This window comes from Natator depressus, chromosome 1, assembly GCF_965152275.1.
Source record: "Natator depressus isolate rNatDep1 chromosome 1, rNatDep2.hap1, whole genome shotgun sequence".
Classification (NCBI taxonomy): Eukaryota; Metazoa; Chordata; order Testudines; family Cheloniidae; genus Natator; species Natator depressus.
In genome coordinates this window covers 67,537,564-67,564,491 of record NC_134234.1, presented here as the reverse complement: position 1 = coordinate 67,564,491, position 26,928 = coordinate 67,537,564, and the positions used below count along the sequence as shown (strand labels likewise).

The following is a 26,928-nucleotide window of genomic DNA, read 5'->3' as shown; positions in this document are numbered from 1 at the left end:
CATGAATAATCAATGATGATGATAACATATTGTCTTGGTCTGTCTGTTGTGAATTTGAGTTTAGAATTTGATTAATAGTTACAGCGAGAAAGAAGTCCTTAGAAATACAACTATATTTCATGAAGAAGTGTTCACAATGTAATTTGCCATAATCATGATCCGATACTCATTTGAATGGGTATGTAGATCAATCATCTAGTTCTGTGAGCAGCCATTTCCTATTTCTTAGAAGCTGTTAAGTAAGCCCATAGGCGAGGTGAAACTGGTACCCAAAATGAGAAACTGTCATTTTTTGCACAGACCCGAAACACTGCAACATGACTGACTACAGTTTTTACCGTTTAAGTTAATTTCAAACCGTAATGTGGTCTTTATTGGTCAAAGCTACCAAATGTCAATATAATGAAATATTTTTATTAGTTCTGATGGGCAAGTATTTCTTGCAGAAAAGACTAAGCTTCTTAGCATGTGTTTTTAAAATGGCGAATACCAACGTTTTGCACTATACTAACATGAAATGTTTTCACATCACATATTCTTAATTGTCAAAAATCACACAGGTAATTTATAATAAATTTCAACTGAAAATATAGAAAACTGTTGATCAGCTCAGTTTCTCACTGAAGGTTATGCACCAGGAGTAGTAGATTGTGTGCCCATTGTTTGTATTGCTTAGTGGATAGATACAAATATATGTGAATTTCTAATGTAATGCTTTTCCATTTGTAAGCTTTTGTACATAAAACCTAGCATCTAGCATGCCTGATAGAAGGTTTTAATTTGTAATTGCTCATGCATGCAATACTAGTCTTTGACATATTCAAGAGACTAGCTTTTTAAATTGCTATCTTTGAGTTAAACCGCCTAGGGCATGGCAGGTCAAACATCTAATAGCTATTGTTTTAGACTATGCAGACTGTAAAAGACAATACTGCATAGGTTTATACTCAGTCTAAATTTTTATGCTCTGAAACATGAGGACTAAAAGCATACTTTATAAAACCGTAAAACTTAGATCCTACTGCATCCATCCAATGATAGTGTATTTGGTGAAAGGTGATATCGATGAAAATATATGCTTCTTTGGTCACTAAGTAGATAGAAATGGTTATGAGTAATAGCAATAAATGAAAAATTACCACACTAAGAAACTTTAAAAGTAACCTGTGCCTTAGATTTTGTTACAGTCTAGAAATGAGTCATTATTCGAATCTCAAGAGTCAGGAATTTACTGGAGGGAGTAAAAGTTATACTGTCATAAATAGCCCATTTTAAAATTACTGTAATTCATAAACTAATACCTTAACTTGTCAATTATTAAGAAATCCAAACTGTACCCAGAGTGCTGTAACTTGTATTTTTCTCATAAATTAAAGATTACCATATATACTTGTTCATAAGCCGAATATTTTTGGTAAAAGAGTGATGCATCAAAGAGCAGGGGTCGGGTTATAAACGGGTCTACACCAAAATTTGATTTTAAATTCTATGAAATCATTGAATTGAATGTCTAATGCATTGTCGTTTTGTTTACCTGGAGTGTCTGCATGCATGGAGCCCCTCAGTTCCCTGTGGCCGCGGTTTGCCATTCCCAGCCAATGGGAGGTGGGAAGTGGCGCCACTTCCCGCAGTTCCCATTGGCTGGGAACGGCAAACCATGGCCACTGGGAGCTGAGGGGCTCCGTGCCTGTGAATGCTCCAGGTAAACAAAATGTCCCGACCTGCCAGTGGCTTACCCTGACGGGCCGGGAGCCAAAGTTTGCCAACCCCTGAAATATAGGGTCAGCTTATTAAAGGGTCATACAGTTTTTACTATTTTTACCTATCCATCTTGGAGGGTCAGTTTATAAACGAACGGGCTAATGAACGAGTATATACGGTAATCTGTCTTCTGAATATGAATCTCAGCTAAACCATAACTAAGGAGATTCTGTGAAGTACATATTAAATACTATGGAGGAGACCTAGCATCTCTTACATCAAGAGCCTTCTTAAATGTCCTCATTTAGAACAACATGTGAGCATGTGCTTAATTCTAAGAATATACTGAAGCTCCGTTGGCCTAAAAGAGCTTTAGTGCTATCCTGAATTCAGTTGTTCTCCTAATCAGAGTCAAAGACTAATAGTTTTTGAGTTAATTTGAAGATATTATTTATGTGTGTGCAATTGGAAAATATGCTCACATAATTCTTTTATAAATATTTTTGTCAGGGCGTACACCTTTAATTAATTAGAATAATAGTGATCAATCTAACTTGTTTTATGTTGGGGTCAATTAACGTCTGATAATATAAAATGTTTAATGTTTATCCATAAAAATGTAGTAATAAATAATTTTATTAATTTTAAGTTATAAGTAATAATTTGTTAAAGTAGTGATCACCTCCCATTGCCTTTCACAGTTTGAAAATCCCAGCCTAAACATTTAAAAAGAGTATCTACAGTGTTTGCTTGATTTTTTTGTATATTCCATCCATGTGTGAGGAAGATTGGAATACAATATAGTTTGAAAATGGGTCTGTCCAGCACTCTGTATTATTATTCAGTTATATTTATATAACACCTAAACTGTGCTAGATACTTTAGATACAAAAGTTCCCAACTCCAAAGTGTTTATAATTTAGAGAGAAAAAGGAACATATCAGGAATGGGGGTGGGGGGGAGGAAAATAATATAACAAAGTAATTGGTTGCTCTTTGGCATATGTCTTGTAAATTCCACAACTTTTGTAATGTGTTTTTAAATTTATATGTTCATTGTCTCCTTCTCTCTGTCTTTGCAGTAGTCAAGGTATCTTAATTCACATGTTCATCCTTCGCTACCCAATGTAAAAAAAGTCTTTTGTTCTCTGTCTTCTTTCTGTTCTGCTTTCTACTCACTCAGAATAGACAGGACTTCAGGGAGGAACTTGGGGAGGCAGGCAATGAGACAGGCTTAAATATCTGGAGGCAGGGGAAGGATTTTCATTGAAAAATGCAAGGTGTGACCAGGTACCAGGGATGGCCACATTGAGAATGCCACACTCAGGGCAAGAAATGAGGCAGACAATCCCCAAAGCTGGTGGCTTACTCTATAATTAGATTCACCAAGCCAGTAACAAAAGAGCTTCTGCAGTACCACCAGAAGTCAAACACAGACCCCTTTAGGCATTCCAGCCCTTGGTTTCCATCCAGGCAACCCAATTTAATATAGTGAGAGGTTATTGAAAACCCATTTCACCATATGTGAGGTCTTTCTAATCCCAAAGAATCAGACACATGTCCCCAGATCAATATGAATCTCAGATTTTGACTGAAAAATCATGCTGTCGGACAATCCTTAGTAAACTAACTAAAGATTTAATAATATAAGAAAAGAAGAAAGTTACAAATATTTAATCATATATAGACAAATGATTGCAAAGTCCTTATGTCAGGTTTATAACAGTGTTGGAATAGACTGCTGTCTTGTAAAGTCTCTCTGGTAACTTCCAAAAGATTGGGAGTTCCTCACTCTATAATTCAAGAGGCTCTTTTTTGTTGTAAAGGAGTCCAGAGAATTAGAGCAGATAAGAGGCAACTTGGAGAGGTTTCAGGTGCCTTTTTGTCCTCTGCCAGGTGCATGGAAAATTCCTTGCCCAAGATGGAGTCCAGGGTCACATGAGCATATCACATGCCCTCACATGTTTTGCCAAATCACAGAGGGTGGCCACTGGCTCCTTACTGTCTGAGGCATCCTCAGGAAGAGCTAGCAGGGGTGGGATGAGTTTCTTCAATGTCCTGTTTTGAGAGCTGTCTTTCCTTGATGTGCCATCAATACATAGCTGTCTAGCCCTGATGTAAATTCTATCTGGTGGGTGTCACCCAGGAGTACAATGCAGGTTTAAGGTACAAGTACATAGCTAATATTTATAACTTCAGATACAAAGATGATACATGCATATAAACAGGATAATCATATTTACCAAATCATAATTTTTCCATTAACTCCTTACATGATATACTTTGCATAAGATTTATGGAAACTGTGTAACAGTGGTGGTAACAGTGATATAAATAATCACCTTTCGTATACAGAGCATCATACAAGGTTTTTCATTGTGAAATAAAAGTAATATGTATCCTTTGCTTCCTTCTGCTGGCATTAAAAAGGATGTGAGTGCAATTCCTGTGAAGAATTATCCTGTAAGTTCACAGTAGTTTAATTAGATGTATGTATGTGTATGTATGTATAGTATAGTATAGTATAGTATAAATACATAGTTCCAAGTTCCTTTTTGACATTTTTGCTTTTAGACTATTTTTTTGCTCTTTATTAAAGTAAATATTTTCCCCCAAGGATATGTCATATTGTATATTGCTATAAATTCATTCATGTAATTTTTTTTGTATGAAATTCCAGAGGGAATTGGCTAGATTATTTCCAATCTTTATTTTTGATTTACAGACTCATTAAAAAAAATTTTTTTTGACTGCTGACTTTCTGCTGGTCATTGTTTGGTCATTCTACACCTGTGGTAAATGTTTTTTACCAGCAGATGGAGGCAGGAAACACAAACACATTTGTTATTCCTCTATTAGAGCTATTTACCCAAGCAATCCAATTCAAGAGACTGACTATGTAATAAAGACTGCACAAAATAGTGATTGAACCAATTAAAAAATAAATGTGAAAATAAAGGAGGCTGCACATAGACTGACAAGCCAGTGTCATACTGGCTCATTTTTCCAAAATAGTCATGTACCATTGCGCTGTTTTCTTCCAGTGCCATGTCTGTAATGCATGACTGTTCAGAAGTGTACCTACACAATCATAAATGCTACCTGAAATGTGGCATTCTCATCTGTTCTATTAATTGTTTAATGCACATGACAGTGTACATGTTGTGTCTAAAGTAATGGACTGATTGTAATCAGTCCATTACAACTGGGATCTCTGTTGTGACTCTTGGGAGACAGTCATTTGGTTGCAAAATGTAATACCTTTATTGCAGTAGAGGAAAGCGATAATTCCTGATGAAACAACAGTGGTGATTGTTTTTGCATCTTTTCCTGATCAGGAAAGATGTATGAAGTGCTATTGTGTTAATAATAAATCGTGGTTTTTTTCAGAAGAAATAATTTGTTGATTAGGGCTGAATTTATTTCTTTAGGCTTTCCTTCCACTGGTTAAAATTTTCAAAAGTGCCTAAATGATTTAGGAGTCTAAGGCAGTTTAGAAGTTATTTTTATTTGTGAAAATAAGGTTTTGTGAAAAAAGCAAAACCAATTTGTATTTTATTGCTATAGTGATGTAAAAGCTTTTCTACCTTCTGAGGATTTAAAAAAAGAACTGGGAAGTTCTTCCCGGTAGTAAGGAAGCTGCATCTGATAAGGCTATCTGATGCTTTGTTACCAAATTTTTGAAGAGAAATGCCCACAATTATTTAATTGTTTAGTGTAACTTTTTATGCCACTGCCATTAAAGAGTGTTTTTTAATTATTTATTACTTCTATTATGGCAGTGCACAGAAGCTCCACCTAGGATTGTGGACCCATTTTGATAGGTGACATACATATACACAAAGAGCTTACCACCTAGACAGAAAAAATTGGAGCGGGGTGTGTGTGTGTGGGTGGGTGGGGGAAGACTTTTAGAGATGAAGAATTAATCACTCCCATCATAGTTTGTTCTTGTAATAGGTCACTCTCTCTGCTAAAAGTGTGCACCTTATTTCTAATTTGAATTTGTTTAGTCTGTTTCCAGCCACAGGGTCTTGTTTATGCCTTTCTAATAAAGAACCCTTTAATATCTAGTGTTTTCTCCCCATGCAAGTGCTTATACCCAGGGAGAAGTGTATTAAGATCACCTCTTGATCTTTTTATAAGCTAAACAGGTTGAGCTCTTCGAGTATCTTGCTGTAAGGCAGGTTTTTTTCCAGTACTTAAATAATTTTTGTGACTCTTCTCTGCACCTTCAATTTTTCAACATCCTTTTAAAAATATAGACAACAGAACTGTATGAAGTATTGTAGTATCGGACTCACTATGGCCATATACAGAAGTAAAATCACCTCCCCTACTTCTACTCTTTAATCACGTTTATATGCCCAGGGATTGTATTAGCCGTTTTCCCAATAGGATTGTGCTGGGAGCTCATCTTCAGTTGTCTGTATGTTACGACCCCTAAATTGTTTTTAAAGTCACTGCTTTTCCAGTATACAGGCTCCCCTTCTATAGATATGGCCTGCATTCTTTGTTCCTGGATGTGACCTTGCATCTGTCTGCATTAAAATACATTGTTTGAATGGGCCCAGCACACCAAGTGATTCAGATCACCATGTATTGTTGCCCTATCTTCATTATCATTTATTTTTGTGTCTTCTAAATATTAACCAATATTTGTATGTACTTCCAGATGATTGATAAAACATTGTATCATGTTGTGTTTAGAACCAGTCTCTGTGGAACCTCATTAAAGCCCATCCCCATCTGATCATGAGTCTCCACTGACAACTACTTTTTTGAGATGTCATTGTAACTTGCAACTTTTGTGATGAAAGTGATAAATGGAAAACATCATGTTCTACATTTTAATTATTTGTGGTGTTAATTTTATTATCGTGAAAGTGCTGTTTATGGATCCATGGTTAAGGCTGAGCTGAGTTTCCTCCTTAAAGCAGAGATTCAATTACTTTATTGTATATGAAGAATACAACATATCCCCGTCAAAGTACAGCACATTCTCTTTTTTGTGTCTGAAGTAATTTTCTAAGAATTAACAATGAAACTGGTTTATTAATTTGAAATATAATTAATTAAAATGTGCATTCTTTAAGAACTTAGCACCCAGCATCAGGCATGTTTTGTTTTGTTTCAAATTATTTTAATACAATAGTAGAAATACTTCAAGCTTTTCATATAGTTCATCTCTCAGAAATATTTCAGATGGGATACAGTTGGAAACTCATTTTTGAAGGATTAATGGCAATTTTTAAATCACTTTTAACTGTTAGTCTTGAAAATACATAGTCTGCAAAAGAGGAGTTATCAATTATTCACTTTCAAACTGGGAGGATGTTAGTGGGTTTCCACAAAGGTCTCTCTTGGGTCTGATACTAGTAAGTATTTTCAATAATATCTTGAATAATAAGAGTGGCGATTGTGCTTATAAAAATTGTGGACGACAGCAAGGTAGGTGTGGTTGCAAGGACATTGGAGGATGGGATTAGAATTCAAAAGGACCTCGATAAATTGAAGAATTGGTTTGAAATCAACACTGTGAAATTCAGAGAAAATATGTGAAGTATGTTGCTCAAGACTCAAGTTAAATCTGCAAAAACAAAATGGAGAATAACTGACTAGGCAACAATGTGATGCTGTTACAAAAAAGGCTAATATCATTCTGGGGTTTATTAGCAGGAGTGTTGTACATGAGGCATTATTGTCCCACTCTTCACAGAACTGACGAAGCCTCAGTATGAGCGTCATGTTCGGTTTTGGGCATGACATTTTAAGGAAGATGTGGACAAATTGGAGAGAATCTATTGATAACTCTAGAAAACCTGTTAGATGAACAAAGGTCTAAAAACTGGGCATGTTTAGTCTTGAGAAAAGAAGATTGGGTGGAGGGGAATCTAATAACAGTCTTTCAATATGTTACGGGCTGTCATAAAGAGGACTATGATCTATAGGCGTTGACACCGTGGGCTGGAGCACCCACAGAAAAAAAATTAGTGGGTGCTTAGCGCCCACCTCCCTCCCTTCCCCCCATGCTTTCTGTCTGCCATTGGCCTCCCTGATCAACTCTTTCCCCTCCCTCCGTAGCACCTCCTGCCTGCCATGTTTAGCTGTTCTGTGGCATGCAGGAGGTGCTGGGAGGGATGGGGGAGGAGTGGGGATGGGATGCTCTTGGAGGAGGGGGCGGAACTGGATGGGAAGAGGTGGAGCGGGGGCAGGAAGAGGCAGGGTGGGGGCTTGAGGGAAGGGGTCGGGTGGGGCCTGGGGTGGAGTGCAGGGTTGAGCACCCCAGGGCCCAGAGGAAGCCGGCGCCTGTGTTATGATCAATTGTTCTTCATGTCCACTGAAGGTAGGACAAGGCATGATTAAGTTAATCTGAGATGCCTGTTTTTGAAGGAGGAAAGAGAAATAATTAAAACCTATCAACCATATCTCAACCTAATATGTTGAAAAGGCTGCTGTCTTCCTTGGTCCCACTGAAGAAAACACAAGAGTAATAATTGCAAAACAAAATATACCTGGAAGTTCATTCCTCAATTGCACTTTCTTTCTCATAGTGAATTGTCTACGGTTTGACTTGGAGAGCTTTTTCCATTCAGGAATTTTGTTCTCTACATTTGATACTGTGAATAAATGTTTGTTTTCTTTACTTTTACAGTAAAAAAGGAGGAGGAAGATGTTGAAGAAAAGAAATCCGTTAAGAAACGAATCAAAGAACTAAAAGTCTTAGACCCGAAGATTGCACAGAACCTCTGTAAGCAATTTTGATGACAACCAAAACTTTTAAAATTATTTGTGTAGAACTTGTTGGGTGTCTTGTGTTGATATTTTATTCAAATGACGATTTTTTAATAATCAGTCTAAAATTCAAGCTAATTTCAATTAATACATTTTCAATGTGTGTGTTTATTGAGAATAATACAAATCATCCATACTCAAGCTTTGGGCACCATCAGTTATTTAAAAATATAATACCAAAAATGTATTTTGGTTCGCTCTCCCTGCAGTCTGTCTCAATAATCAACAAATTCAGACTATTCCAGATAAAGGGATGGGAGAGTAATTCAGAGTTCAGGTCCCCTGATGAAGTATGTCCTGCCAGTTTCCTTCTTTTGGTTTATATCAAGAGAGAGGGATCTAGCATTAATAGAGTTAATTGCAGCTGTCACAACGTAGCGTGAGGAGAAGGAGAGTGTGTGGTACATCTGTATTCCCATGTTATGGTTGTGTGAAGCTTATAATTAGGACTAATGGGACTTAGAAAGGAAACTTAGGTTGAATACAAAGGAAATAGTCTCAGGAGATTTCTCAGGAATAGATTTGTAAAGTGGAAGACCTGTCACTTAAAATATCTAAGCTGCACTAGATAAAATATTAGAAAATAAATTGTAAAGAACAAATGGTCAGTGGCAAGAAGCCAGGGCTGTGGTGGTTTGATGTTCTAATTTATTTAATTCTGTGGTGCAAATAAACGCTATAGGACCCATCTTTTTGCTCAGACGTTCCCTGAACAAAGAGAGCCTTTAAATGGCTGGTAATATTTTCTTCATAATCCTTATCCAGCAATCAGCTTTCAGAAACTTAATATGTTTGGCAGAATGTTGTCCTAATATGAACTTGATAAAATTAATTATAGTGTTACCAGGCTGACCTGGTATAAGAATCTGTTTTTAATTGTGTATGCCTTTTCAAAACTTGAATTGTTGGGATGAATTTTCCATGCTGGGTGTCAGCCTCAGACAAAATTTTGGAACGCTTCAGCCCAAATTTTCTGTGGTCTATCAGAGTTTTGAATCATAGGTAGATATAGTAGGGCTGTCAAACAATTAAGAAAATAGTTGTGATTAATCGCATTTTTAATTGCACTGATGAACAATAATAGAATACTAATTCAAATTTATTATAAATATTTTTGGATGTTAGTCTACATTCTGAAATACATTGATTTCAGTTATAACACAGAATACAAAGTGTGCAGTGCTCATTTTATATTTTTATTAGATATTTGCACTGTAAAACATGAATATTTTTCAATTCACCTCATACAAAGTACTGTAGTGCAATTTCTTTATTGTGAAAGTTCCACTTACAAATTTAGAGTTATTATTTTTACACAACTGCACTCCAAAACTAAATAATGTATAACTGTAGAGTTTACAAGTTTAAGCATGAAGGGGCATATGACTATTTAGCATATCTGGCACATAAATACCTTGCAACGCTGGCTACAAGGGTGCCATGCAAATGTCTGTTGTCACTTTCAAGTGACATTGTAAATAAGAAGCAGGCAACATTATCTCTCGTAAATGTAAACACACTTGTTTGTCTTAGCAATTAGCTGAACAAGAAGTAGGATTGAGTGGACTTGTATGAGGTGAGTTGAAAAATACAATTGTTTTGTTTCTTTTTTACAGTGCAAATATTTGTAATAAAAATAATATGCCTAGTACTGTACACTTTGTATTCTGTGTTGTAATCAAAATCAATATATTTGAAAATGTAGAAAAACATTCACAAATATTTATAATACATTTAAGTTGGTATTTTGTTATTGTTTAACAGTGCAATTAAAACTGCAATTAATCGTAACTAGTTTTTTAACCTAGTTAATTTGTTTTGTGTTAGTTGCATTCATTAACTGCAATTAATTGACAACTCTAATTTATAGCAGTTAAAGTATTCTGCCCAAAATTACTTTGTTTAATAACAAATTGGAGCTAGAATTTCTGATGGCTGTGATGTGTAAGAGGGAGACATGGACTGTGTTGAGGCAGTACCAAATATACCTAAGCCACCCCTGAGAGAGGATTCCACTACCTCCCTTGGAAACTTAGTCTAGTAGTTAAATGTCCTTATAGTTAGATGGGTCTTTTTTAATATTTAACCTTTGCTGCATATTAAGCCACTTACTACTTGTCCTACCTCTGGTGGACATGAGCAGTTCATCACAGTCCTCTTTTTCTAACAGTCCTTAACATATTTGAAGACTGTTACCAGGTCCCCTACAGTCAACTTTTCTCAAGATTAATCATGCTCATTTTTTTTAACTTTTCCTCACAGGTCAGGTTTCCTAAACCTTTTACCATTTTTATTGCTGTCCTGTGAACTCTCTCCAGTTTGTCCACATGTTTCCTAAAGTGTGGCACCCAAAATTGGACACAGGAGTCTAGCTGAGACCTCACTAGTGCCAAGAAGAGTGCAGCAGTTTTAGGAGACTAATTTTCTCCTCCCCTTGTACCCTCTCGCTGGGTGATGTCTTCCACTTACATGATTTCAACTACTATCTCTATGCTGACATCCCAAATATTCTCCACTAGGTGTCTTCCTTCATCCAAACCTGCATTTCAGTCTGCCTTTTTTTATATCTCCTGTATGCTCCATCAACAGTTTAAACTTAATACAGACACTCCCCGGGTTACGCAAGACCCGACTTGCGCAAATTCGCTCTTACAGAAAAAGTTCCGTAAGCTAGAAATCGGAGTGGGTTTTTTGTTTGTTTTTTTGGCGTAACGTTCAGGTATATGTTTCCGACTTGCACAAAACTTGAGTTACGCAAGGCTTTCCGGAACGGAACGATTGCGTAAGTCGGGGAGTGTCTCTATGGCCAAAACATGAGCACCTATTTTTAAATCTCTGGAGCCTTTTATATGCTCCCATTTTCTGTTAATTTTCTCAATGCCACCATCCTTCCTCTTACTCAGGCCCATAACTTGAGGGTCAACCTTTATTCTTCCTTCTCCTCACATCTATTTTGTATCCAAATATTGCCTCTTGGTTTTGCACAATATTTTTAAAATGCAACCTCTTCTCTCTGACCAGACAGCAAAATTCTCATCCAAGCTGTCAGTCTCCTGTCTTGAGTACTAGCTTTTCCCTTTCCAAGATTTCCAACACTCATATTTCCACACCTAGCCCACACAAAAACAGTTGCAAAGGTGTGATTTCTGGCCACATCAACTACCTCTTTGAGGAACGCCACTGTCTCCCAACATCAAGCTTAAACTGTGTCCTTGCCTTTAAGATGCACCCTCCTCTCTACTTATCTGAGTAACAGCATAATCTTACCATTTGTTGTCTATTACTCTTACCCTTTCTGCTGTTTTGATACCCTTTTCTTGCATAATATCTGTGACTAAGATATTTCAGGGCACAGATTTATTGTCTTATTTTTATAGTGAGGTGCCTAATACTCCATCTGGTGCTGTAAAATAATAATGATAATCACTAGAACAGATGAGGAAGGTTGAAGAGAAGATGTGGAATTAGGAGGGGAGTTGGTCCATGAGAAATTACTTATTAAATACTGTTTATGAAGAAAATGTTGGACAGTTGTTATACTACAACAAACAAAAGTATTATTCAAGGAATGTGATTGTTTTGCAATTTGCAGGGGTTTCGCTAAAGATAGTGCGCTCTCTCTCTTTCTCTCTCTCAAAAAAAAAAAGGGGGGGGGGGAAGAGCTGAGATTCCTATGCAGTAAAGGGGAAACATGTACAAATAATATAATAAATGATGAGTGGCTCTCCTAGAGCAAGGACTCTTTTTGTCTCACTTGCTATCGTTACTGCAGCATCTGTTGATGCAGTAATTCATCTGCCAGAGGACTGGAAGAGCCAGACTAAAAATTATAAAAGCTTCAAAATCTGCATAAAAAGTTATATCTCTTATCTATATTATCATATGCAATGTTTGGGTGGCCTGTAGAATTCTACAATCCATTTAGTGTTTATTTTGTAAGTAGAGTGAAAGATCAGTTTCTTACTACATCTCCATTCATTATGTATTATGTTTTTGTTCTAGCAATTTTCCTTGGTTCTTTCCGAGTGCCTTATGAGGAAATCAAAATGATGATATTGGAAGTAGATGAAACACAGCTGGCAGAGACCATGATTCAGGTATGTAAATTGACAAGCGGTTTAAATACCAATATTTCAGTGTAAGCGTCTCATTAAACTGAAACCTGTTACTGACAAAAACTCTTAACACAAATTATTCAGCTGGAAAATCATTGCTGCATAATTAGTCTCTTAGCATTTCTAGTAAGCAAACAAAACTCAATCTTTTTTTTTACATTTGCAGAGCAGATAAATCTTATCTAAACACTTTAATTTATATTCTGCTTTAGTATCTGCTTCCTTATTACCAGCATCCAGAATGCAACTCTACTTTATGTATGGATTCAGACAGATAAACCAATATTTAATAATTTTTTGTTTCTACCATACCTGCAAAATTATTTTTTGTGGAACACACTGTATTACCTTCACCTGTATTGCACAAATCTGTCACATTGTTCCTGGTCATGAACTAGGCAGAAAAAGATTTTGCTTTTCAATTCGAGCTGACTTGATCGGGGATCCTACCTTCAGAAATCTTCAGCAGCTGCTTATCTGTGAATGCTTCCCTGGAGTGTAATTGTACAGCACTTCACATTACACAGCATTTTATTCAAAGCAGAAAATCAATACAGTTCTATTTGGGGACAAAAGAATCTCAGAGAGGGGAGGGGCTAGCCATGTATGTACTCTACCCTGAAAGGGCTGCGCAGTGTAGACATACTTATGTATTGTGAATAAGTATTTCATCATCATATAATAGGACTACATCATCTTCCAAACACAGAACAGAAATATTTATTTGAACACTTCTGACTTCTCTGTGTCATGATTAACAATTCTGCTACTGAAAAATCTCCTCCTTATTGTCCTTAACATTCCAGGCCAGAGATTTCTTCTTAGGTCCTTTTGCTTCCCTTATCAATTTTCTACACTTAGCAATCAATATAAATCAGAAGCTATCAACTTTCCCTTTTTTGTATTTGGTGTGTGAATGTGCGTGCGTGTGTGGATGGAGATATATATCTTCATATATATAAATATAACAAAATACCTGATTAATCATAATACATGAAGTAATTACAGGGTTAGGATAAAGGGAGGGGAAGGGACATATTTTTCTTCAGGATTTGTATTAATCATAGACCTTTTAAAAAGGCAGCCCAAATTGATTTGATTTTTTTAGGCATTCCCCTTCTGCAGAATGCTAGTTATTTGTTAGCTGTGAGGTCAGCCATATCACTGAGCCAGGAATCTATGTTTGGTGGGGATCAACTTTTTTCCATTTTTTCAGGAATAATTTTTTAGCAAGGAAAGCTACATATTTAAACCATGCCACCTTGTTACCAGCTAACCTCCAGGTATCAGGAGTATATCCAAGAATGAAACTTAAGGAGGAGGGCTCCAACATACCATCAAATAGGTCTTTTGACTCACTTCATACCAGAAATTCTTGATTCAGGGCACTCTCCAAACTAATGTAGCACCAAGTAAGTTGCATTTCCTGCGGCAGTCAGCATGTATGAAGCCCATTATTATTAGTTTATGCAGTGACCAGTATGTTCGAAAAAAATTCTTTTGTTGAATAAGTCAGTCTCAGATGTATAGATGCTTTTTTTTAACAATGATTATTTTTTATAGCTGCTTTTACATCCCCTCTAAATGAGGCTGTTTTTAAAATCCGTATAACCTTCTTTCTTGACTACGTAATTTTGGCTTTTTTGGGGAATCTAGTATAATGTTCTTAAACAGTTCCCAATTATCATTCTCATTATTCTGTTTAAATTCTTTCTCCTGGTTGATTTGGCTCAATTGTTTTCAACTTTATCCTTCAGTAAAAATGTAGTATGTAAAATGTATACCATAGACCAGCATTCATTGTAACTACTATACTTGGGAGTCTGCCATTTCTCTTGAGGATGGGAGCCAATCTGATAACTAAGTGAGGATGGAGAGACTTATCGTAAAGTTATTCTCTTCAGAAGTGGTGTTCTTCAGTGTGTGTATATATAATATATACAATATTTTTAAAGGGTGTATCATTTCCTTGTCATTGTGTGTTTCTTCTCCTGCTGTAAGACACTGAATTAACAGATAATACTATGGTACCTCATACTAGCAGCAAGAGAGAAGTGATGTATACATAAATCTCACCTTCACAGGACAGTGACTCTGGCCCTGGCAGTCTTTCCTTTTGCCCTCTCTTCACTGGAAGAAACCTTATTATTCCTATGTAAATTTGGACCTCTAAAGTTGTGGTTTTCTCCTTCCACACCTTTTTTCCTGCCTCTTCCCCAGCTCTGTGTGGTTACCAATATGAGTCTCTTGGATTGGGGCTGTGTATCCAGGTAATTTGTCAACTCAGGTCTTGACCCATGGAAGAATGTGAGGGGAATGTCAGGCTTCTTGAGCTACGGAGCTCCCATCTTATTCTTCTAATTTGGGAGCCCCAGGTCCTGAACATCCTTCTCTTTGTCTGTAGTGACAATCAGACAGTGATGGCTTCTGCCATCTGTTAAGGAGGTACTGGCACTGCTCCCCTCCTTTCAGAGGTAATGCTTTTAGGTGTTTGGCTAGAACCTGCCTTCTAGCAATAGTGCTGGAGTGCTGTGAAAACATGCTTGTAGACTGGCTCAGTCAGAAACTGTTAAGGGAGAACAGAGCCTCAGTTCTTTCATTTTTGAGGCCATTGCCAGAGTGTAAGACACTTCATTTTTTTTCTTAATGGTATCCATCAAGTGTCCTTATTTTATTTTCAGATTCCCCCACCCCCTCCAAGCCCTCACTCTCCTTTGCAGTGCTTATTATGGCGTTGAAATGGGAAAGTCAGATGTTGCTTCCCCTGCTACTGAGAGTGGTGAAAAAGGTCAGACAGGATAAAACTCTTTCTCCTAGCTTCATAGTAACTCCACTGCTGCTGGTCTGAGATCTGACAGGCCTAGAAGTGAACTCTCCTGTGAACACTTCCCAAGATGCTAGACCTGCTCTCTGAAAGCCATGTGCTTTGCCATCACCCTCATCTCAGGGTAGCTGCATGCTCTTTGAAGGAAGTCTTTCTTAAAGGGAGGTTTCTTGGCTGAGGTGACGGACTGTCAGTAGAGCAACAGAAAGCTGCTTGTTGCCTCTCTCATTTATTCTGATCTGCAAGTTCTCTATGGCTTGATGTGACATCAGACCATTATTGCCTGCCTTTTTACTAGTTGGTGGTTTAGATTTTCTTCCATTAGTATTCAAAAAGGGACTCAGACTAGTGATTCATCAAGAGATTCCACAGTTGGACTTGATCTACATCCTGCAGGTTCTAATGCAACCCCCAGTTGAGCTCCTAGTGCAGATTTCTTTCCTTTAGGACAGCCATTAGTGTTGCAGGGATTTCAGACGGAAGAGTAAGTTGAACTTCTTTACGTAGTCTATTTGTCACCTTTTTCCAGAAAAAGTGACGGATTTTCAGCCTTCTCTTGAACTTGTTCCCAAGGAGAGTACCTAGCTCCACCTGAACAAACCCATTGCTCTTCCTCTCTTCGTCCTGGCATCTCTCTCCCCACCATCCTGAGGTTCAGAGATAGCATTTATTGAATGTTGTGTGTTCTTCCTTTCTTGACTTTAGAATGTCAAAGCAACTGTTTGTCTATTTTGAGGGTTGCAACGGGGCAAGACTGCAGATAAAATCACTATAGTAGAACCTCAAAGGTATGAAAACCAGAGTTATGGACTGACCAGTCAATTGGACACCATGTGGAACTGGAAATAAGCAATCGGGCAGCAGTGGGGACCAAAAAAAAAAGGGGGGGGGCAAATACTGTACTGTGCCTGTATTGCATCTTGAAGGTAGCCACATCTGGGCTTCCTGTCCCTACCCACACCCGTGAGGCAGCCACTTACTGGTAGGAGGTGAAGACACTGTTCAGAGTTATGAACAACCTCCATTTCCGAGGTGTCTGTAACTCTGAGGTTTTCCTGTATTGCTAGGTCCTGGTCTTAGGTTGTGCTCTCACAATGTGTAATGAGGCGATGGCCTTGTTCCCAACTTGCAAGATGCCATGTAATGAAAGACTTTTCTGCTTCATGGGCAGTGAATGCTGAGCATTCATTTCCAAGCTGTGTAAGGTGGCAATGTGGTTGTCTCCTCACTATTTGTAAGTCTTTATCTCTGCTTCCCAGGATGCCTTCTTTGGCTGCAGGGTTCTGCTATTGACACAGTAAGGTAGCTCTGCTTCCTAGGTTTACTGCTTGATACGTGCACTGTGTCTCTCTTAATACCCTGTCAGAGGATAGGAGAAGGTAGACATTCAAAAAGGGAAAATTACTTAGCTGTTTGTCATAGTCTCCTCTTTTTCTTATCCTACCTTCCACCCTCCTTCCCAGTGGGTGATGTGCTCTGCCTCTTTATTATTGTGTATCTTGTTTTTCTCTGCTGTCTGCCGTTTATCCATTGTCACAGGAGGAGAGAAGAGGAGACTATGAGAAAGAGCTACCAGTAAATAATTTTCTGTTTGAAAATCTGTCTCAAAAAATACGAATGTGCTCCTACTGAAATAACCCAGTCTTGCAAAAAACTGACTCCTGCCAATAAATAACAGAAACAAACCTAGTCTTCCTCTCAACCACCTACCTTAATGAGATGTAAACTCCGAAAGGATATTTTGAACTATTTAAACATTAACATTGTTTTTCTTCTATTTTCCCCCCTCTCCCTCCAAAAATGGGAGGGGAAATAAAGAGAAGAAAATACATTTTTGCCCTTAAGGTTAAATTATAACTAAGTCATCCCTCAAGTGCTAAAGTTCTTAGACTTGTGTTGACTTGCAAAGTTGGTTACATTTAACCACTGAACCAGTAAATGAAAATACTTTCCACGGACAATGTGGGCAAATTAGAGATCCTTAACATCTGCATGTGTCTTCCTTGTTGTGACAGGATGTCCAGGTCTAGGATCTCAGAGAGATATAGACTCACTAGGCCCTGATCTACACTGTGGGGGGGGGATCGATCTAAGTTACGGAAGTTCAGCTACGTGAATAACATAGCTGAAGTTGACGTACTTAGATCCACTGACCGTGGTGTCTTCTCCGTGGTGAGTCGACTGCTCCTGCTCCCCTGTTGACTCTGCCTGCTCCTCTTGCAGTGCTGGAGTACAGGAGTCGACAGGAGAGCGCTCAGGGGTCGATTTATCACGTCTAGTCTAGAGGAGATAAATCGATCCCTGCTGGATCGATTGCTGCCCACCGATCCGACTAGGTAGTGACGACATACCCTAGGCCACGTGAGTTTCACTAGTGCAGGCTTTGAAGGATAAAAGATAGTGTCTAAAGGTAAGGTAGATGGCATAGGGTTAGCCAGAGGAGAGTTTTATTATTTTGTTTTATTTGTAGGCTCTTCTGTAGTGGTGATCATAGTAGTTTTTGAGAACCTCATGAACATCTGTTGGGGAAAATCTTCAGAAACAGCTGGCTCAGGAGGAAGTTAAGGCTAAGATTTATGTTTATTTTTTTCTTAAGAATAAAGAAGTACCCATGTAAGGTGTGAGTTTTGGATGCCAAACTTGTCTGTCTGTATTATACTATATTGAGAAATGATGGGGACTTATTTCATTCACATCTGATACTAATAGTGGAATTTCTGGTCATACTGCAAAAAGGAGAAAAATAGAGGAAGTTCTGAAATGGTTGACTGTAAAGCAGCAGCAGCTAAACCAGGATGCACCACAACAGGAAGAAACTCAACAAGCATAGATTCAATTTTTGAAGATGAACCAGACTGTCATCTTGTCCAAGAGAGGCAAGAGCTTCAGTAGGAGCTGATTCGGGGGTCACTAGCCCAAGTTGTGCTGCCCAGCTGCCAGTAAGCCCTTTCTTGTCCAACCTGAGACTAGAAGATGCCCAAAAGTGTTTATACAGTCACTTTCAAGCGGATAGGCACATTATCTCAGTGTAGGATGAAACCAGTGCCATCCCTTTTTTTGATGGGAGAGGTACAGACTTTAAAATGGATATATACTCTGGTGCAGAGTACTATGCTGTGAAGGCTAATATATTGAATTGATTGGGTGTTTCAAGGGAGAAGTGTTTGCATGGGTTTCCAATTGGGCTGTATTCCATGGGAATGTGGCCAAAATGTTTAAATAGTTTCATGGGAATGTGGCCAAGTGCCTTCCCTGGTGCGTAAGAGGCCAGTGATTCATTTTCTCAAGCCCAAGTTAAGGCCAAGGTTTTTACTCTTGTTATTTTCTGGTAACCAAAAAGAGGGGAGGTTGGAGACCCATACTAGACCTCAGCACTGAACAAATCTGTCAAAGGTCAAAAATTCAGGATGGTCACACTAGCAGCAATGATTTCATCTGTGGAACAGGGAGATTGGTTCTTGGCCCTCAACCTATAGGATGCCTATTTCTGCATATCGATCCTACCTTCCCACAGATGATTCCTCTGTTTTACCCTGGGCCAGAATCATTACTAATACAGAGTACTCCCCTTTGGCCTCTCATCGGCTCAGAGAGTATTCCCCAAGGTCCTCTGCAAAGTGGTAGCTCACCTACGCTCCCAGGGGATTATAATCTACTCCTACCTGGATGATTGTCTCCTCAGAGCCCACTGCTTCAACGAGGCCCTCCAGGTCACCCAAACTGCTGTAGACTTCTTCACAGAGCTGGGCCTATAGATCAATGTCCAACATTCAACGTTCACTCCGTACAGCACCTAGAGTTCATAGGAGACGATCTTGACTCATGACAGACAAGGGCACTTCAGCCGCAGAGCACAGGTTCCACACCTTGGCCATGCTCATAGAGGCAGTAAAAAGCAGCCCTCAAATATCAGCCAGACATGGCCTCCAACTTCTGGGACATATGGCTGCAGGCACATCTGGGATATCTCATGTCAGACTTCACATGAGGTGCCTCCAGCTGTGGTTTAACTTGGTCTACAGGCCGAACAGAGACAGACTAGACAAACCTCTATCACTGTTCACCAAAGTCAAACACTCCCTGAACTGGTGGAAAGACCCAGCAATGTCTGCACGTGGATCACCTTCTCGCAAACTTCCCCATCATTACTTCTCACCAGCAACACATCCTTCATAGGGTGGGGTGCACACTCAACAGTCTTAGTCACAGGGCAAGTGATCATCTATGGAGATATCTCTTCACATCACATCAACTTCTTCGAACTCAGAACGGTCAGGAATACCTGCACCAACTTCCTTTTGCTAATCAGAGGAACACACACAAGAGTCTTGACAGACAACATAGCATGCATGTACTATATAAATCACCAGGGAGGCACCTGATTGTGGTCTCCTTGTGAAGAAGCACTAAATCTATAGAACTGGTGCATTTCTCTCAGCGTCACAATATCAGCGGCCTACCTTCTAGGAGTACAAAACATGATAGCGGATAGTCTCAGCTGCAAGTTCCCACACAGCCACGAATGGGAGATTAACTCAGCAGTACTACCTAACATATTCAGATGGCGGGAGACATCAACTATAGACCTGTTCACCACTTACCTGAACAAGAAATGTCCATGCTACTGCTCCAGGGCAGGACTAGGACAACACTCCTTAGGGGACGCTCTCCTTCTGTGAGACAAGGACCTTCTATACGTCTTTCCCCCATTCCCTCTACTAGTGAAAGTCCTGTTAAAAATAAAGAAAGAGAGGAAACGTCATACTGATTGCTCTTTCCTGGCAGAGACAAACGTGTTACCCTTACCTGTCACAATTGGCAGTGTGCCCACTGATCTCTGCAACACACTCCACACCTCCTCTCGCAGAACGAAGAACATGTTCTCCTTCCCAACCTGTGGATACTCCTACTCAAGGCCTGGCTCCTTCACACTTCCAGCGCATAGAAAGATCCTGCTCTGAGGACATACAGGAAGTGGTTACTACACAGTAGGAAATTGGATACCTGTTGTATTTACCTGCAAAAGTATACCAGGTTTCAAATTTGGTGTAATTCCAAACAAATTTCCCTGACATCTACTACTCTCCTAATGGTTCTCGATGATATACTGCCTCTCAAGAAATCAGCGCTATCTCTTAGTTCACTCAAGGTTTACCTAGTGGCCATAGCAGCCTTCCATCAATAAATAGAGGGATACTCAGTGCTCTCATAGCCAACCATAAAGTGATTCCTCAAGGGTATAGTAAAGCTCTTCCCCCCAGCACAGACATCCTACCCCAACATGGGACCTAAACATAGTAGTAAAGAGCCTGACTAGGCTGCCCTTTGAACCCATGGCTATTTGTTTGCTCACATACCTGTCTGTGAAGACAGCCTTCTTGGTGGCAGGCACCTTGACAAGAAGAGTAGGGGAAATAACACCACTGATGGCGCACACCCTTAAACAATATTTTTTCCGGACAAAGTTACTTTCAGGCCACATCCAAAGTTCATCCCCAAAGTGACCTCGTCTTTTCCCATAAATCAGTTGATTCACCTCCCAACCTTTTACTCTAAGCATCACTGTGATAACAGGGAGGCTATACTGCACACGCTAGATGTTAGGAGAGCCATGACCATTTACCTGGACAAGATAAAAGCCTCTAGGAAATCTCCTAAGCTTTTCCTCTCCATTGTGGAAAGGTCTAATAGTGCAGCAGTGTCATCCCAGAGACCCTCCAAATGGGTCTCAAACTATATCAAATACTGCTATCAGGTTCATAACATAGTACCACCATCTAGGATCTGCACACGCTCCATGAGGTCAGTTTCCTCCTCTATTGCCTTCCTCAAGAATGTTCCAATTTCGGAAATCTGCAGGGAGCAACCTGGCCATCTGTGCATACCTTTGCAGAACACTATGCGATTACTGGGGACTCTGCTTCTGACACTACCTTCAGCTCCGCAGTATTGTCATCCATAACAGACATCATTCTGAAGCCCCAGCCTCTCATTAGGGATACTGCTTGGGATACTGCTACAGCGGAGCACTCATTGGCACATTGCTCAAAGAAGAGGAGGAAGTTACTCACCTTGTGTAGTAATGATGGTTCTTCTAGATGTGTGTCCCTGTGGGTGCTCCACGACCCTCCCTTCTTCTTGTGAGTTCTTGTCAAAGACTCTGCAATAGAGAAGGAACTGAAGGGGCTTTGCTCACAGAGTGCTGGTTAGCCTCGTGGCAAAGCATGAAGGGGGACAACATGTGCAGGCCAAATGGACACTGCTATCAAAGTTCTCTAATCAGCAGTGCGGAGATGCAAGAGCACTCATAGGGACACTACAATGGAGCACCCAGAGGGGGACATATCTTGAAGAATGATCATTACTCCACAAGGTGCTAAAGGAATTGGCGGATGTGATTGCAGAGCCATTGGCCATTATCTTTGAAAACTCGTGGCGAACGGGGGAAGTCCCAGATGACTGGAAAAAGGCTAATGTAGTGCCAATCTTTAAAAAAGGGAAGGAGGAGGATCCTGGGAACTACAGGCCAGTCAGCCTCACCTCAGTCCCCGGAAAAATCATGGAGCAGGTCCTCAAGGAATCAATCCTGAAGCACTTAGACGAGAGTAAAGTGATCAGGAACAGTCAGCATGGATTCACCAAGGGAAGGTCATGCCTGACTAATCTAATCGCCTTCTATGATGAGATTACTGATTCTGTGGATGAAGGGAAAGCAGTGGATGTATTGTTTCTTGACTTTAGCAAAGCTTTTGACACTGTCTCCCACAGTATTCTTGTCAGCAAGTTAAAGAAGTATGGGCTGGATGAATGTACTATAAGGTGGGTAGAAAGTTGGCTAGATTGTCGGGCTCAACGGGTAGTGATCAATGGCTCCATGTCTAGTTGGCAGCCGGTGTCAAGTGGAGTGCCCCAGGGGTCGGTCCTGGGGCCGGTTTTGTTCAATATCTTCATAAATGATCTGGAGGATGGTGTGGATTGCACTCTTAGCAAATTTGCGTATGATACTAAACTGGGAGGAGTGGTAGATACGTTGGAGGGCAGAGATAGGATACAGAGGGACCTAGACAAATTGGAGGATTGGGCCAAAAGAAACCTGATGAGGTTCAATAAGGATAAATGCAGGGTCCTGCACTTAGGACGGAAGAACCCAATGCACAGCTACAGACTAGGGACCGAATGGCTAGGCAGCAGTTCTGCGGAAAAGGACCTAGGGGTTACAGTGGACGAGAAGCTGGATATGAGTCAGCAGTGTGCCCTTGTTGCCAAGAAGGCCAATGGCATTTTGGGATGTATAAGTAGGGGCATAGCGAGCAGATCGAGGGACGTGATCGTTCCCCTCTATTCGACATTGGTGAGGCCTCATCTGGAGTACTGTGTCCAGTTTTGGGCCCCACACTACAAGAAGGATGTGGATAAATTGGAGAGAGTCCAGCGAAGGGCAACAAAAATGATTAGGGGTCTAGAACACATGACTTATGAGGAGAGGCTGAGGGAACTGGGATTGTTTAGTCTGCGGAAGAGAAGAACGAGGGGGGATTTGATAGCTGCTTTCAGCTACCTGAGAGGTGGTTCCAAAGAGGATGGTTCTAGACTATTCTCAGTGGTAGAAGATGACAGGACAAGGAGTAATGGTCTCAAGTTGCAGTGGGGGAGATTTCGGTTGGATATTAGGAAAAACTTTTTCACTAGGAGGGTGGTGAAACACTGGAATGCGTTACCTAGGGAGGTGGTAGAATCTCCTTCCTTAGAAGTTTTTAAGGTCAGGCTTGACAAAGCCCTGTCTGGGATGATTTAATTGGGGATTGGTCCTGCTTTGAGCAGGGGGTTGGACTAGATGACCTCCTGAGGTCCCTTCCAACCCTGATATTCTATGATTCTATGAAGGTTAGTAACTTCCTCATCGCTAATGGAAAACTGAGCTGACAGAGGAACAACAATAGTCAGATTTAAAGCTGAAGGACCATTAACGGGATGGACTGAAGAATCATTGTACAGAAGTATGTAGAGACTACTTGATTCTGAGAGAGAGAATGAAAAAGACAAAGACACTGGCTATGAATCCAAAGGAGACCTCCAGACCTTCTAATCATCTCTTTCAGTCTGATAGACTGGAGTATATAAAAGAAGTCCTGTTTCATTATTAATTGCAACTATAGGAGTAGGAAGTACCGTTTTAAAGAGGACATAAACAGGGCTTCCCAGGGACATTGCTCTACTGATGAGCTAGAACTAGGCATTGTGTCAGTCCTAAGCAATTTAGGGATGTATGCACAAACATAAGTACAGTGAAGATTAATCAAACCAGAGCTGATGCAGATAGCAGAACCCATTCAGGTCATCGCTACCCAAAGGGACTCCTAAGAATAATTACAGAATCAGAAATATATGGAAATGGACTGAAAGGTACATTGAGAGGTCATCTAGTTTAGCCCCCTGTTCTGAGACAGGACGAAGTAAACGTAGGTCAACTCTGACAGGTGCTTGTCTAAACTGTTAAAAAAAAAAAAAAAATTCCAATGACAGGGATTCCACAACCTATACCAATGCTTGGAAGCCTATACCAATGCTTAACTATCATTATAGTTAGAAAGTTTTTTTCCCCCTAATTCTTCCTTGCTGCAGATTAAGCTGATTACTTTTATCTTGGAAAACAATTGACCATTGCCTTTTTTTTTATAACCGCCCTTACCATATTTGAAGACTGTTATCAGGTCCCCCCCCAAGTCATCTTTTCTCAAGACTAAGCATGCCCACTTTTTTCACTATTCCTTGTAGGTCAGGTTTTCTAAATCTTCTATTAAAATGCTCTCCTATGGACTCTCTCCAATTTATCCACTTCTTTGTCAAAATGTGGTGCCCAGAACTGGACACAGTACTCCAGCTGACGCCTCACCAGTGCTGAGTAGAGTGGGCATCGCATTGTTGGCTCAGATTCAATTTGCTATTCACAATAACCCCCAGATACTTTTCAGTAGTTCTACTGCCTAGTTGATTATTCCTCATTTTGTATTTGTGCATTCGATTTTTTCCCTTCCTAAGTATAGTGCTTTTCACATGTCTTTACTGAATGTGATACATCTAAGAGGCCACATGGATTGACTGCAGGAAAAAAAAAATCCCCCTCGTGGCTTTGTGTTCTTAGAAAGTAAGTGTCGTGCTTTCCTGCTCTTTTGGACTGCTGGAGGTCTTCAGGGGGTCAAACTCATTGTTGGACAATGAAGTCAAAATGCAGCAGGCATAAGAGAAACCAATTCTTCTGGCAACAGGGTCAGGAGTTAGCATGCAAAGCAGAAAGCACGGGGGAAAACAAGGAGAGCACACCCTTGCAACACTCTCTTAAAGGCAGCCCAGAACTGTCAGCCACTGTGTTACCCTTCTCACTGAGTAAGAGTGAGCTTTGCTGGAGATTAGACTGTGTGCCAGCTCCCTGCCATGCCAGTCTGTCTGTTTCACCAGCAAACGTCTCGAGACGCTGCCAGTCTTTAACATTGCCTTGCAGGTAATAATCAGTGAACACCAGTTCCTGAGTTTTCTAGAGACACATCTCTCCGCATTGTCCAATCCCTCTCACTGGGCACTCAGTTGTTTGCTGCCTCCAAATAGACAGTACACACGAGCCAATCAGCTTAGCTGAGGTCCCACACTTTATTTTAATATACAGCAGAGAGGTGGTTTTGAAATAAAACAAGAATACGTTTATTAATAAAAAACACACGTTTAAGTTTCAGAGTAGCAGCCTGTGTTAGTCTGTATTCGCAAAAAGAAAAGGAGTACTTGTGGCACCTTAGAGACTAACAAATTTATTTGAGCATAAGCTTTCGTGAGCTACAGCTCACTGTAGCTCATGAAAGCTTATGCTCAAATAAATTTGTTAGTCTCTAAGGTGCCACAAGTACTCCTTTTCTTTTTACACATTTAAGTGATACTGGGCAACAATAAAATGATAGAAAAGGCTTAGAAATAAAACAAAAATAACACTTTCTAGTGCCTAAAACTTAGTTTAGGTGAGCTATATCTTTGCCTAAAACCATTTGTTTCTTATAGGAAGCTGTCAGCGGCTCCTGTCCTTGAGGCCAATACGATCCACTGTCTTAAAGGGTACTGTTCTCTATGTCCCTAAGAGGGGAGTTCTGTGCCAAAAAATGAAAAAATTCTACACACAATATTTTAAAATTCTGCAAATTTTATTTGTCAGAATAACACTACATATTCATGCCCATTTCAATTATTTTGGTTATTTATCACAAAATACCTGTCAGCAAATATGTCTGTAACAATACAGTCACACAACATTTTCCCCAGGAGTAGAGAGTTAAAGAAACCCCCATGACAACCCAGTTCCTGTTTCTCAGTCCCGCACCCCTGCAGACTGAGGAGGGCGAGACACCCACAATCCCTCCCCCGAAGACCAGCTCCAGGCCCCCCACCCCCAGCCAATACATGTGAATCCCCTCCCCCCAAGTCCATCTGTGGAGGGCCCTGTAGCTCAGATACCTGCATCTCTTCCCCCTTCAGAGCCCAGCCTATGGTCCCCCTAGCCCAGATGTCAGCCCCCTCCCTCCCAGAGGCCAGCCATGGCCCCTGCAGTCCAGACACCAGCTCCCCTACTGGTCAGGGAGCCAGAAGAAGAAACAGGGTCCCAGCCAGGCTTTTGCGGAGTTTCCTGCGTGCTGTTATCTCCTTCCCTCAGGGCGTGCAGGGAACTGCAGTTGCTAGGACCTCTCTACTTACTCCCCCCGCCCCTGCAGTGTCTTCTACATGAGAGCTGGCTTCTGCCAGGTCCAGCGGCCCCTAGTGGTGCCCAGCAGCAGTGCAGCCCATTTCTGTGGGGGAAAGAAAATATGTGCAAAAACCATTAATTTCCGCAAAATTCTGCGTTGCGCCGAATTCCCACAGGAGTAAGAGATGGAAAACGAAGGAGTTTTCTTCTTCTTTTTATAGTCCCGTAAACCTTTGAGATGTATCCCCAGATCGAGTTTTTCTTCCCTTCTGCTTGTGCGGATGCCATGCTGTCTTCCTCCTCTTCTGGTTAATATGCTTCTCTGGTTGGTTTAATCATTTTGTTTACTTTAGATATAAAAATATACTTCCTTTGTCTTTGGCCTTTCCTTGCTTAATTTGAATTGGAGACACAGGTAACTGGGCAAAACAACATTCCTGTGTCTAGGGCACACTTGTGTGTCCATTGCCTTCCAAAACACATTTGAAGAACATATTTCTAGCGCACGTACGTAACTCTTTTTACACAACCTGTATACACACCACACAATGATGTTTATTCCACTGTGTTGCCAGTTCACATGAAACCTTATGGGATACCTTTTGGATAAATATCACAACAGTGTGTTGAGTGTAGTGAGTGTGTCAGGCCTGATATGAGTTTCAGTACAGTGGGTCCTTTGCCGTTCGGCTTTGAGAGGCTCTTAGGGTTATAGCTGAGGCCTGCCCTCACATAAGTAGTTAATATATGAGGGGGAGGCCTTGTTCTTTGGAA

General features: G+C 40.2%; 1 protein-coding gene across 1 annotated transcript in view; it reads left to right on the top strand.

The window, feature by feature from the left end:
• DIAPH3 (diaphanous related formin 3) overlaps positions 1-26,928 on the top strand; it is a 541,978-nt gene that overhangs the window by 246,227 nt on the left and 268,823 nt on the right. Inside the window, exons 17-18 of the mRNA XM_074961715.1 lie at positions 8,356-8,451; positions 12,498-12,592. Of these exons, the coding sequence (XP_074817816.1) occupies positions 8,356-8,451; positions 12,498-12,592 (191 nt within the window). The remainder of the gene's footprint in view (positions 1-8,355; positions 8,452-12,497; positions 12,593-26,928) is intronic.